Source organism: Anser brachyrhynchus (assembly GCF_964034855.1).
Source record: "Anser brachyrhynchus genome assembly, chromosome: Z".
NCBI lineage: Eukaryota > Metazoa > Chordata > Aves > Anseriformes > Anatidae > Anser > Anser brachyrhynchus.
The window spans coordinates 15,880,679-15,895,179 of record NC_137697.1 but is presented as its reverse complement, the minus strand read 5'-3'; the positions used below and the strand labels follow the sequence as shown (position 1 = coordinate 15,895,179).

Genomic DNA, 14,501 nt, shown 5'->3' with positions numbered 1-14,501 from the left:
TGCAGATAAAAGCACAGCTATTTCTGGTGTTTCATTAGGAGCTGTGCTAAGAATCAAGTATTTTACAAAAACAGTCAGTAGAACATCCTTTAAAAAAAAAAAAAACAAAAACTTGTGCAGTATCAAATGCTTATGTCTGAGCTTTTTCATCTTGCTAGCCTTTGATTTTTTTATTTATTTTTTCTATGTACCACACTGAAAGCTACATGTGGTGGGATTGTTTGTATTAATCTGTGAACTGTGAAGAGAATGTTTGCTGTCACTTCCTTTTTTTCGAAAAGCATACAAGAAGCAGCATGCAAATTTTTAAAACAACTGGTGTTAAACGCTGCTGTTAAGCCCTAATAAGTTATAAAAAAGAACTTTTTAAATGTCAAAAAAACTCTGATTTACAAAAGTTGGTCTGGTGCTTATGCCAGAAAACTGATCAGTGCATGAGTCCTAGTTGGGAATTTCAGGGTGCTACTCTAGAGATAAGACGGAGGTCAGAAACAGTGTTGTGAGGCAGTCACAACTGCATGGCTGATATATATATGTGTATGTATATATATTAGTGCAGTGGTGATGAGGTGTTATACTTGGAAACCTGTTAACCTAGACAACATTTTCCACCACTTTGTGTAACAACAGTGTGGGCCACAATTATAGCTTCAGGACTGTTTAGAAAAGCTTCCCTTATAGTTCTCCTCTTCAGAACTGCTGGAGCAGCGGGGGATGTTTGCTTGATGAGGACTTTGTCATTGTTTAGAGTTCCTTTTATTTCCATTTAAGTTTAAGGAGCTAACCTGATGGTTCTGCAATCTGAGAGCTTGTGCTGAGTCCAGCAGGTCTTTCTGGTGGTATTTAGGCAAACATTGGCCATCAGAAGTTTCCTAAGTCAGATTGGGCAGCTGGGGTCCTCACTGCACCCCATTCCCATTCTTGAATGTGGGAGTCAGCAACAGGAGGATGGAACTTGCTTGTGGGTGATGTATTCTGTTCTCTAATGTGTGCTAAGATATACTGGGAAGGTGGGTAGGAGGTAAAGATTTGGAAATGTAAGGTGCTGTTGGAAGTATAAATCATTGCTACATGGATAACAAGAAGTTCAAGTTTGAAAATAACAGTGTTTTGTTACTTTTACCTAAATATGGCATCCTGCAAGTTTATTTTGTTGTTTTCATACTTCTCGGAAAAATCTCACACTTTTAGTTGTAAAGTATTAGAAAGGATGATGCTTAGTTTTGAAGAAAAACATGAGTTTCCCAATACCTGATTTTCAAGAACTGCTGAAGGGCAGGCTGCAGGCTAGCAACAACACAGCATTGCACAGATTCATTTTACCTCACTTCATTATGCGTGTTATCCGCGATGAAATCATTGTAAAGGTCATCAGATAACTATGCATATGTTAACCTCCTCTTCTGCTTCATCAAAAGCATTTAACACAACATACTATTACAAACATATTATAAACAAAGTGATTTCTATTTCTAGTATGTATCTCGATGGAATCTACAGTATGAGGTCAATACCAGCCACCTCCAAGAATTAGCTGCAGTTGCCACTCTTTAAAAATAATGTACGAAGCTAGTGAGCTGTGATGCCTGCTGCATTACAGCAGACCACAGATTCTCTTCTGATGGCTAAATAGTCTGGGAAATCCTGACTTTATTTACCAGGGGATTTTTGGGGGGATCAGATACAGTGTGCGTAGTAAGCATGACACGTTTGAAACACAGTATCTACAATTCAGTGAGAATCAGTTTTGGTGACTGCCTTTAAGTGTTGTGTTTGTTGAGGTGACAGATTAATCCTGATGTGGGCAAGCACTGCAACATTTCCTTTAAGCACTTTTGCCAATTAATCTCAATCCAAAATTGTTCTTGGTTTTTGCCTTCTGCCAAATGGAAATGGACATTATTCAAAATTCTAGAGTGTTTTTGAACTAGTCCATAATTATACAAGGTTTAACAGCTTTGAGGGAACCCAAAGGTCTGGAGCATGTGCTTTGAAATGTAAAAAAATATGAATCTGGTATCCTGGATGTTGAACAGTAAAGCACTGAGCTATTTGGCACTAGCCCATGCTGGAATTTATTACTGTAAAAGGAGTTTTAGTTAATTTGCTTACCTGATTTTTTGTGTCTGATATTTTGAAAAAAAAAAAAGAAAGAAAGAAAAAGTTATTTTTGTGTGGAACAAGTTGATGGAGATGTTTTAGATGGGAATAACAAGCCCACTGAACAAACATTTCTCTACTGCGGAGTTACATTTGCATGTAACTGATCCAGAACCATGCGTGCCAGGAGTTTCAAAACTTGATGTTTCAGATACAGTGCGTGCGAAGACAGCATGCCCGGGCTAAAACGCACCCAGCTCTCAGTTCAGTGCAGAGCAGCATTTTCCCTAGATATATTTAAGAAAAAAGAAAAAAGAAAAAAAAAAAGGCTGTGTAGGGGAGATTGCACCCCTAGACACTGGATTATTTTTCTGTAATTAGTTGCATACCGACAGATCTCCTGCAGCTGATAAGGGAACATCTTTCCCTGCGTGCGGGTCACTTCTGCAAGGTTTAGGCCAGGCACCGTAGGGCAATCGTGATCGAAACGTTACCGAGGGTCCGTTTCGCGCGTGGAGTCCCTGTCCAAAACTTTCACCATCCTTTTTTTTTTCACTTAGGGCCAACATGCGTTAGATAAGAGTATCTAACTCTTTGTGTGCACACACACGCACGGATACACGCGGGCTGCGAGGCTGGAGCAAATATCCCTGCAGTACCTGAGCCCTGGCAGCTGGCTGCTCCGGCCAGGCGCCCTTTTGGGACGGGGCCGGGGCGGGGGTCCCCTCGGGCAGCCGGGTCCCGTCGGCGGACCGAGGAAAACAGGAAGCGGCGCTGATTCAGAGCCCTGCCTGCGCCTCCCCGCCGCCGGGCCGGGGGCCGGGGCTGCGGCCGGGGGCTGCCTCCGTGCCGGGACGGGGCGGGACGGGGCGGGACGGGGCGGCCGCTGAGCGGCCGCGGAGCTCCGCGCACGGCCCCGGGAGGCGGTGCTGCGGGCGGCACACGCGTCCCCGGCGCGATACGGGGCGGAGCGGGGAAGTTTGTGCTCTCTGCCCGGCTCACGCCGCTGCCGCCGGCCGCAGCGCAGCGGGGGCTCCGGGCCCCGAGGGGGAGCGGAGCCGGGCGGCGGCCGTGGCAATATGAAGGAGCAGCATCCATGTGCCGGCACCGGGCAGCGGGGAGCGGGCGGCCGCGGCAGGATGGGCGCGCTGCAGCTCGCTGTTAGCCCCGTGAAGCGCTTGAGGACTGAGTACGCCTTTCCCTATCTCTTCGCAGAGGAGGCCTACCAAAAGCTGGCCAGTGAGACCCTGGAGGAACTGGACTGGTGCCTGGACCAGCTGGAGACCCTGCAGACCAGGCACTCCGTCAGCGAAATGGCCTCGAACAAGGTAGGAGCCCGCGCCCGACGCATGCCCGCGGAGCGGGGATGGGGACGCCTCGGTCCGCGGTCCTGGTCCCGGTTCTGGTCCCGGTTCCAGGGGTAGCCGGCGTGTCCCCGGCCGTGGGACGGCGGCACCGGGTCGGCGGAGCCCCGGGGCTGAGCGCCAGGGGGATGCGCTGCCCGCCGGGGGGATGCGCTGCCCGGGCGGCTGGGAGGCGCTCCGCGGGCGGAGAGGGAGCCTGCTGGTGCTCCCCAAGGGCTAGCGTTGGTCATTTTAAACAGGCAGCTCTGTTCAGACCGCGGGGACAAATTGTGAAAGTGATGCGGGCGTTTGAACTTGGAAAGTTACTCCTTTTCGCTGTGCGTTCCAATGTCTAAACCAGAAGAGACTGTTCCTGACTGCTGGTGATGTTCAACTGCTTGTTCTTCTCACACGCATCCCGCTATGAGCAAGGGCTCTTTCCTAGAGAAGCACGTAGAAAGCAGTGGTGTGAAGAGGCAGCAAAAGTAGTTCTCAATTCCAGGAATGATACAGACTTAATTGTATTTGTCAGCGGTAAGGCTGCCAGTTTTCCTAAGACAGTTTGGTAGGGATGAACACGCTCAACTGGTGTGCAGTTATAACAGTCATGATAGATACTGAGACCCAGAGGTGTGTTGCCGAGACCAAGTGCACCTGCCTTCATCAAATTTCAGATTATCTAGGGAACGTGTGCTGGGCTCTGCTGTGACTGGAAACTTTGTTTGTTTGTTTTGCAGTTTCAAGAGTTTCCATGTACAACATTCATGCATACACTTTCTTTCATGATTTTGGTTTATGAGCAGCATGTAGCTGCTACATTTCTGGTGTTAATTTCTGAAGCCAAGTTAATAAGCCTGCTGTCTTGCTTCAGAATGTATTTTTTGCATTTGTCATCAACAGATATTCCAAGTATTTGGGGAGCTACATGTACAATAAGATAGAAGAAGGTTTTAATTATAGCAAATAAATGGGCTGTTTCTTGCCTCACTTACGTCTGTAAAAGCCGCTCATGATCTGTAGTTTAGCAGCTATATTTTACAGCCCTTTTAGTTGCAATTAGGGTTTTTGAAAGTCAAAAAAAAAATGTTGAGAGTATTTTGTCTCCGCTTATGCCTTTTTTAAATTCTGCTGCTTTGTTTTGATTGCCCTTACCAAACATCTGCTATTTTTTCTTGTCTGCTTTTGAGCTTATGCTCAACTCAGCCTATGGGTAAGATGTGGATTGTTCGCACTCTAGTGTGGTTTTGTCCTGTAATAAAACCAGTTTATTTCTTTGTCATGCCTTGTGCTTTTCAAGTCTTTGGAGACTCTTGGCAGCAATTAAATCTCCATTATTAAGAGTTACCTGCTTGGCATTGCCCTATTCTCAGAACCATTTTCAGATTTTATTGCCAGTTGAAAGATCTAATTATTCAGGACATACTGGGTATGTGCCATCAAGATACAAAGTCAAGAGTTTCAGAGTTCATTTCAGCACTTTGAATCTAGTGGTAAAATTTACATTATTTTCAAAGGGAGTAAGGTCAGACCCATGCCTGGGGCCTGATCTTGCCTTACCGACAAGTTTGAACACCTGTCAATTCCCCTATTTGTAGTGTCCCCATCACCATTGTTTCACAAGACCACAGATAGACCTCAGGTATTTATTTGTTACCTCCCTAAAACTGACATTTGGTATATTTTACAAACAATGAAGAATAAGATAAAACCAATTATGAATCAATTCTACTCAAGTTCTCCCATATATACTCACATTTTTGTTAAAAGAGGGCCTATTTTTAATATACAACATGATGACTGCTTCATATCTTTAAGAAAATACAAGGGTGCTACATCTAACACTGTTTTGCTTGTATTTGTTTGAACTACTTAGAGAGTTGTTTGCTGTAGATTACAGGATAAACACTCTTCATGTGTATTTATTCAAATGAAAAGGAAAAAGTGATTCAGAGAAAGTTTGTCATCTTGTAATTTCAAACGTAACATCATGCGGACCACACAGTAATCCTAGTTGTCAGAGTTAATGTGAAGGTCAGTAAGAATGATGCTGAGTTTTACATCAAAATTGGAATTTGGTATTACAGCAGTGTATTACCTCAGTCTGCTTGATCTATCAAATATGGATGGACATCTCTAAAGCACTTAGCTGCTATGTGTAATTTCATATTGTGTAATTTCATATTCATTTAGGAAGAGTCTGCTATTACTATATTGGGAAGGAATAGCCACTGTCCAGCTTTGGAGGTCATACTCAATCCTTGAGGTATATCTTTATCCCCATTTTTGGGAAATCTTTCCACCTTGTATAAAAATCTGTGATGTCTTTCAGGGCTTTATATTTTTTTTTTTACTGTTAAAAAGTGAACAATCTTGCATATAAATAAGTGAGCCCGTGTAATAATGCAAGAAAACTCAGTGCAGAAGAATTTTACTTTTAGGTGTGAAACAGGTTATTCTAAATAATCATGGTACTCTTGAGTATGAAAACATATCCAGTATTTATACAGCACCTCCTATCTTAATGTAACTGCAAACTGCAATGTCTCTGTAAAGCACATATGTATGTGAAGTTATTTTAGTTTATGTTGAAGCCTGAAGCACAGAAACCATTCTCAAGGTTGAGGAAATAGAATTAAGTCCATCAGGAGTATTCAAAGGTACCCAGCCCTCTATACCATGAAAAATTCCTGCAGAATCAGGTGAGAATCACAGAATTGTAGGGGTTGGAAAGGACCTCAAGGGATCATTGGGTCCAACCCCCCTGCCAAAGCAGGTTCCCTAGAGAAAAGCAGGTTCCCTAGAGAAAATCAGGAGAAGGAACGTTGTAGGTACATAACATGGTTTCTCACTATGTTCTCCTTTCCCCTTATCTGAGTTTCTTTAAGAAATAATTTGTAATTTTTTTTTCCTTTTACCCCAGATTCTCAGCTACTTCTCTTATGTATACCCCACACTTTTTGCATATAACAACATTTTCATCCATCTTAGCTTTGCTTATTTACATGAACTTGTGTGAGATATAGGGGGTGAGCTCTGCATCATGTACGAGCTTTTGGCCAACATGCAACGGCTACCATAGCAGCGTACAAAATAACAGAGAAGAAACAATATGACATGTCCTGAATGCCTGAAGCAGGCCAGGGCTGATTCTGATCCCTCTTCTGGGTGGCGAGAGGGCAGCCAGAACCCCTGTGTCCTAGTGGAATCCCCTTACTGCGGTGATGCCTGCGTAGGACTTGCCTTAGCATATCCCAATCCGAGCGTATTTATTTTGTTTAGATGCTCCTGGTACTCAATTAGTAGTAGACAGTGATGTGCCAGCTCACAGCTTTGCATGACTGAAAGTAAGGTGATACAGAGAGATGAAAAGATCCCTTTTTTTCTTTTCCCTGCTTAAAACTGCTTGAACCAGGAGGCATGGTGCATTTTCCCCAGGGAATGATCCCTGGTATGTTGTGACAGTAAGTGTAACCCTGAAAACTGAAAGCGTGCTTTGGGTCATCTCCATGGGAAGGCAGCCACAGTGCTTGGCTGACGAAGTTATACTGGGATCACTGTAAAATCCAGAAGATGCCCCATGTCCATCTGTCCTGGTGATAAGGAGCTTTCCAAGGGCTGAGAGGCATTGCGAATGAAGTAACGGGTGGATTAGGGCCATGATACACCCATAGGCGTAGCTTCTTGATAAATCCCTTTTGAAGAAGACGCGTATTTAAAAGCATTATCAGTTGTTATTACGATTCTTACAATACCTTGTGTTCTCTTAAATTACCAGCTTCTGGAATTGGTGTTATCTACAGAATCCCAGTTTTTTAATTAAAAACACAGGAAGTTTCTTGTCCTTACACCTGTGCAAAAAACCTGTAAGATCTTTAGGCTCAGAAACTAAAAAACAAATGAGCACTTTAAATTTTGAAAATAGATGAAAATGTTTTTCATGTTTGGAGTCTAATTTCTAGTTTTCCACATGCGATGTACTGTTAATATTGACTAATATCTGTGGACTGTGGCTCTATCATTGTTGGTGTGTTTTGTTTTGTTTTTTAGTGATATTTATTTGAATTGAAAGAAATTAATTAGGAAATGCTTTAGCAATTTGGGTCACTAAAGATAGGATCCCAGGGCATAACCAGTTGCCTCTATGTTCTGATTTCCAGAGATGCTAACCTGCAACAGTTTCTTCTGAACTGAATTGTCAGTAATGTCTCTGTTGAAAAACATAGTTTTTATGTGGCTACTAGCTTGCTGATTGTGATTCCTTAACTTCAGACACAAGCACCCTTCAATGTGCTTTCACAAGTATATCATCTTTTTAAAATATCTAGGTTGCAGAGTGATGTTTCCTTATTTTATTTATTTATTTATTTTTCATTCACTATTTTCTGCTTTTAATGATTAATTTCCTTTCTCGGCTAAACAAGATAAAAGCAAAATTTCATAGGTTTAAAGTTCTCTGGGAGAATAACTGTCTTTTTCTAACATGTGGTTCTGCAGTATCCAGATTAAATCCCTGATTCTGGATTTGGACCTGAAATTATTACTGTGACAGACAGTAAATGTATATGTGACAGCCAATGCAAAGGTGCAGCAAACACTTTCTGCTGGACAGCACTACTTGTAGGTTAGTCAAACGTGCAGTAATACTTGTAATGAAACTGATATGCAAAAGCATGTTTTCACTTCTGTAATCATGATTTTTGCAAACACCTCTGGTGCAATGCTTTGGGGGTGCCTGAGTATTTGAATTTAGACATGGAAAAATTTCAATTTGTATTGCTTCTGTTTCAATGTTAAGTTTGCTGCAGTTTACAGCATATTTTTTTTCAGGATTTGCTAGTGACTGGTCACAAACAGGAGTGTGGAAGAGGTCACTTGAGATTAATGCAAGGGTTGTGACAGAGGTTCCTTTCCTGCTATATAAACTTCCTTTCTCGAGGAAGCTTTTGTAGTTATCAAAGCTAACAATTTTTAGGTTTCACGTAGTTTGACCGTGCCAACTGGTCAAAAAAGAATTTGAAAATACTTTTTAAAATAAGACCTCTATTATAGTTGTTCAACTTGTACACCAGTATGTTAAAATGCTACCGGATTAAAGCAAATGTCTATTTACAGACTGTTCCTAGTGACAGATAGTATTTCAAAACCCTCCTGGAATTTTTGAGTGCTGTGAAGATGCCCAAAGTGTTATCTACCAACTACCTTCCAAAGACTACACTAGTGTAATACTGACTGCAGATGTTAGTGGTGTTTTGGTATATGTTTATGGTGCTGTACTTGTCACCCATTACTTAAGCTCAGATGATAATCTTAATGATGTGTTTGTGTTTTTTTTTTTTAATTATTATTATATTTTTTAAATACAGTTTCCAAGCTATAAACATTTAGTGTAAATGAAAGTTATGCATGAAGGAAACAGACAACTTAATCTGCTCAGTTATTGTTTTTTTTCTTTTTTTTCTTTCTTTTTCTTTTTTTTTTTTTTTCACATTCCCTCATGATGTCTCCTGCCAATTTGAGCTGTTTTATAATCACATCTTCCTGCTGCTACAAAGTATTTTTTCCTTTCCTGCTCTACAACATTAAAAGGCTCACATGGGCAACTGGGAGCCAACTAACGTAATATCCAGGGAAAGAGTGAAGCTAAACTAATTACTTAGTTGAAATAATGGACTATGTATACATTTCCTATCATGGTTCAAACAGCAGTTTTGTTTTACCACTGATGGGTGTCCTAGCCACAAGGGAGAGCACCTGCTGCCTGCATCCCTGTTTTATCTTTGTCTCATTCTGTGGAAAAGCTTGGATGGCGTGGTGGTTGGTAACTTTGTAGGAGTCTGGATGAGCTAGAACTAATAAAAACGTCTAATGTCTCTGGCTAAATCTTGTATTACTGGGCTAGCTTTTAGTGTTTTCTTTTTTTTTTTTTTGAATTGTCACTGTCAACTTTGGTGACAGGTTTGTCACCTGTTTAGAAGCTTATCTTCAGAAATTCCATTTCATATGTAGGAGTATAATTTTTCTGCAATGCTTTTTCCAAATGTGAAAGCTCAGCCAGAGTAAAATTGTATCCTCTTCTGTCATAGACACCCATTAGAGTGACCTGTTTCCAATTAAGGGAAAGGATAATGTTGTCATATCCATTTACGAGGATTTAAACATCAGTCATTCTCTTGGGTTTCAGCTATGGCGCATGAAAAATACATGCTGGAAACGAGTAGAAAAAAAATTTGTTGTTATCATGACTAAATTGTTGCAAAGCAGACAAGACCTCTGTTTTGCTTCTCAGACATAAAGATAAGCAGATGGAAAAACTTGATGGGGTTTATTGTTTGACAGTCCTCTTATATAATGTCTAGCAATGCCATCACACTTGGCTCATTGACATGATAGTTTAATTGGCTCTTGACGTTCCTAGACCTTTCGAGGAAAATCCGAGGATTTGGTTAGCGCTTTAGAGTGCTGCTTCTAATGAAGATTACAATTAAGTAAGGGGCAGCTGTTATCAAGGAAAAGCTTGTTTGTGTACAACGTAAGGAAAATTTTTATTCATCAAAGATTTCAATTTGCACAGTGACAGAGTAAAAGGGTCCTGATAAAGTGGTGAGCTGGAATTTGAATTAATGCATATTTATGCACCAGTTTTCTTGCACTTCATAATAGGAGAAAAGGAAGAGGACTGTGGAGTTAAGGAAAGACTTCCCTCCCAGCTACTCTCCTCCGTTTTCATGGTCTGAAGCCAGCACACACAAATTTTAAGACCTCTGGGCTGGAGTGCTGTTCCTCTGGAGCAACCTTACTTGCTCCCATGTCAGACTACTCATGCTTCTGGAGAACAGAAAACTTGCCCTCGGGCAACTGCAGTGATGAGTGAGGTATATTTATATAAAGGAGATAGCACTTTGTTGCGTATATTGTGCAAAGACGTGCCACGGTGAGAGAATGAGATAGCAGCTGAAGCTTGTTCTCCAGCACATGGCTTGCCCCAGCTGCCCTTATCGCTTATGAACACATCCATCTTCTCAGAAATGAGGGGATGGAACAGTGACATCATATCAGTAGTGGCTGAATCTGATAGGTGCCAATGTGTGCTGCCTCCCTAGAGGCTGTTAGATTGGTGTCAAATGAAGAAGGCCTTGTTCTTCTGAGGCCAGAAGAGGGGGTTTTGGTGTTGTAGGTCTCTTGGAGACACCTGCCTCTTTGGAGATGTAGGTTTATTGCTGAGAGAGATGAAAACAAGTGTGGTGCATAGGGTTAAATGTCTGGGTTCAGACTAGCCCCTTCTCTTTGTGCAGAAATGGTAAATGTTGGCCACCCTGGGACACGATGAGCAGGCATTTGTGATTTACAAACCTGGGAGACTAGATTTGACCCATAATGGTAAATACAAAGAACAAAGTAGCATTTCAAGGCACTAAACCAAATCAGTAACCCTTAATTTCATAGATTCAGTATATAATTTAATAATAATAATAATAATAATAATTCAGTTCTGCATCTCCTATTCCCTGCTACCTAAGAGGAATGATGCATGTCTGAGACTTGCTATGACTTAACACTTTTCAGCTTCTTAGCTTCTTCTTGGATTATTGCATAGCTTTCCAGTAATTTATAACTTGATAACTTTCTTGAACTTCCCATAAATATAAGCAAATGGCCCATACATGCACACAAACAGCCCTTTTTGTAGCCTCTTCAATTTTAGGAAATGCAGCAGCATGAAAGGTTCTTTCATTTTAGCGTAATGGCATGGAATAATATAGACGAAATAGTATGGAGTATATAAATAGGACTTGACGTGAGAAAATACTTCCAACCACAACCATAATAGAGGATTTGGAAATTATGAAGTAAAAATGAAGACATCAAGGTACCTTTTTATTGCATTTACATAAAATACCAAATGTTTCAAAGATGTTATTTGGAAAAGGCCTCATGTATATGAATACTTCATAATTTCTTGTTTAACAATAATGGTGAAATATATGGCTAGTGAAAGATATGAGTGTCTAGCTACTTCTGGCTCATGTCAGTATTTAAAGCTTGTATTGTATTCTTTGTAGTGCATTGCTGTAATCAAGGTTAGACAGTAAGATATGAAGCATTTCATAAATAAGTGGATTTTTTTTATTATTTTATTTTGTGTTTCCAATAAAAGGCAGCTTCTGCATTCATATAAAGTTTTGGTACTATGAATGTGGTGTGAACTGAAACTTCAATCCAGCCTCTGCTTCATAAAGAAACTGCCCTAAGAAACCATTCTGCTCTCTCAGTTACGTTAGCAAGGGGTTTTGTTTGGTGTCATCTGCCAAAACTTTCCACATTTAGGAGACGTACCATAGAATTAAGTGTGTAACAGATGGATGTGTCCTTTAATGTGGAGAACATTTCTGTAATAGAAATGAATCCCAGTTCTAGCTGCTTGCAGCCAGCCCCCTGTGTAGCTGCAAAACTGCATGTAAATACGCAAAAGCGTCTTGGAAGGCAATGCTACTCATCCTGCCTTGAAACTGCGAGCAGCACGGTGGCCAGCACCTGTGCGTTGAGCTGGTTATTGCCTCTGAGCAGACCAGCTGCAGCTTCCATGTGGCTGCCCTTACCTGGCTGGTGGCGGAGCCTGGCTGTGGTGGGACATCTGAACGTCCAGCCCAGGGAGACACTGCTGTGCAAGTGCTGCTGTTCGTTGGTTTTGCTTGCCCACTCCAGGTGTTGGAGGGGAGCTGCACTGGTGATAGTATCTGCCATGAATCACAAGCAGCGGAGCAGCAGTGAATCAAGCTGGTGTGCAGGGCCTGTTTACAAGATTATCTGGAAATAAAACTTAAACAGCTAGCTTTTTCTATTAATTAAGTTGTAAGCCACTAGTATATGATCAGCTAATGAAATTGAGCTGACTGACCACTTCTATCAAATTCCTCAACAAGAGAGTGTTTAACTAAACATGCTCTTGCCGTTGCTGTGGGAAAGGCTGCTGGCTTATTGATGCATTTTTGTTATTGGCTTTAGATGGAGAGGCAAAGCAAAAGGACAAAGGGAAGTTAAACTGAAAGCAGACCTTTCAGATAAATTTGATTGATTTGCATCTTTTAGTATAACAGACAAATGTCTGAGTTGCAATTAATATACAAGTGTAGTTCTGCGTAGTAATGGCCAATCTTTCCCAGTTCAAGATGGTTTCTAAATTATACAAAAAATATGGAAGCTACTTATGGATGTACTTAAAACAGCACAGAATACATAACATCAATTTCTGAGTTAGCATTTCACCTGTGAAACCGCACAGGTCTTTTTCATCTACTTATCCTGAAAGTTAGCTTTAACAAAATTGCCTATGCTATGCTACAGTGATATTCCATGGCATGTATGCCACTGTGTTCGTAGATGAGAAATATTTCTGTTTTGCAGGTTTGGGAACTGAGATGGAGTGATTAAGATGTGTTTGTAGCTGTCATAGTCATTGACTGACTGAAAATATCTTTCAGAGCTGCTTGCTCTGACTGTTATGTGCTCAGTCATGCTGTTCGGGTGGAGTGTCCATATGGGACAGCCCAGCAGCAGGATTTCACTGAGCACGCATCCACACAGAAGTTGTTTTACAGTTAGAATGATCACTCGTTAGTGTGTTTTCAGAACATAAGAATGCAATCCACTCTCATCAACACTAGATGTTGGCAAAATGTTAATGAGGCAGCAATTATTTTAATGTGTACTAGTCTAGGCTGGTTTTCAAGCTCCTCCATCATTCTCCCTCACTAATTTAGTATGTGTTAATGGTATTTTTTGCCTGCATACATTCATAAGCACCATATATTAACTAGAAACATTATCATTTGTCCCCAAAACTTGTCTTTTTGAAGAAATTTACAAGCAATTTATTCAAAATCCTGTAAAGATATCAGAACAAAAGTAGAGTTAACTTTATTCTGGAATAGATTACAGGAAATTTATAGTTAGCTGCAATATCGTAACCATTCTGCTGTATCAGTAATATTCCTCTGATACATTAACTCAGCAGTATTTTTTGATGGATAGAAAGACAGTGCACTTCTTAATTCTATTATTTTATATGATTGAAAGGACCTGTTCAAGTAAGGGTTAACATATTTAAACCAGACTATCTGATCTTGTTGTGGCCAAGGTTGACTGTAGAGCCTTAGTGCGATAATTTACCCAGAATCACAGACAACCTTGTGCTGCCAGCTGAAATAGTTATGTTGCTTTCCTAAACTGATTTTGGCAATTTGGAATGAACAGTTGTAACAGAGATGTCTTTTCTGATAGGCAAGAGCAAGATGACTAAATATTTATATTTTGTATTTTATTTCAATGTTATGTACCAGAAATCAAGTTTAAAGGGGAGACCACCAATCTTCCATTGAAGCGATAAGGTTGAATTTAATCATGAAATGCCCTTATCTTGTTGTATGCTGATACCAGTCAAAAGATTCAGGAAGGCAGCACTGCACCAGTTTGTACTGAAAACATAATTTTAACTGCTAGAAATAAAGGAGCCAAATATTCTTTTGTACTTTTTCTCAAGGTACCAGTATATAAATGCTCTATAAAATGTAAACTAAAAGGTAGCTCACCATGAAGTGTTTCTTATATGTAGAAACAATGATTTTCATAATACATCAGCCACCCACTGGATCTTGAAAGGGTGTTCTAAATGAACAGTAATTTTTACTAAGTGAAGATATGATTCATGTGTACTTGCTGACCCAAGGAAGCAGTCATTAGTTTTCAGAGCTGGTTTCTACAAAGAAAGGGTAAACACCTGTGTTGGCATTTTGGCTGTGCTCTTGAGAGATTGTTCTACAAACTTGGGACACTGGAAAAGTGGTTTAACTCCAATAGAAAAGAATGGCAGAAAGAAGGCATAATAGAGGTTAGCGAAGAACTAAAGAAGTAGCAAGATAGTGGTGTTTCAACAATAGAGCAAGAAAGAATTTGAAGAACAGAAGCAAGTGAAAAGTAGGCTGCCAAATAGGCATTGTGGACTTGAGCTTATCTGAGCATGTTTTAATGAAAAATGGGCACAAAAGACTAGAAAATAGACTT

At 40.7% G+C, this 14,501-nt stretch overlaps 1 protein-coding gene across 7 annotated transcripts in view; it reads left to right on the top strand.

Annotated features, from left to right (window-relative positions):
* Nucleotides 1–14,501, top strand: part of PDE4D (phosphodiesterase 4D) — a 305,421-nt gene that overhangs the window by 242,279 nt on the left and 48,641 nt on the right. For all 7 annotated transcript variants that reach the window (XM_080573437.1, XM_080573438.1, XM_080573434.1 and 4 more), the window contains one exon: nt 3,316–3,428. In XM_080573437.1, coding sequence (XP_080429563.1) covers nt 3,316–3,428 — 113 coding nt within the window. The remainder of the gene's footprint in view (nt 1–3,315; nt 3,429–14,501) is intronic.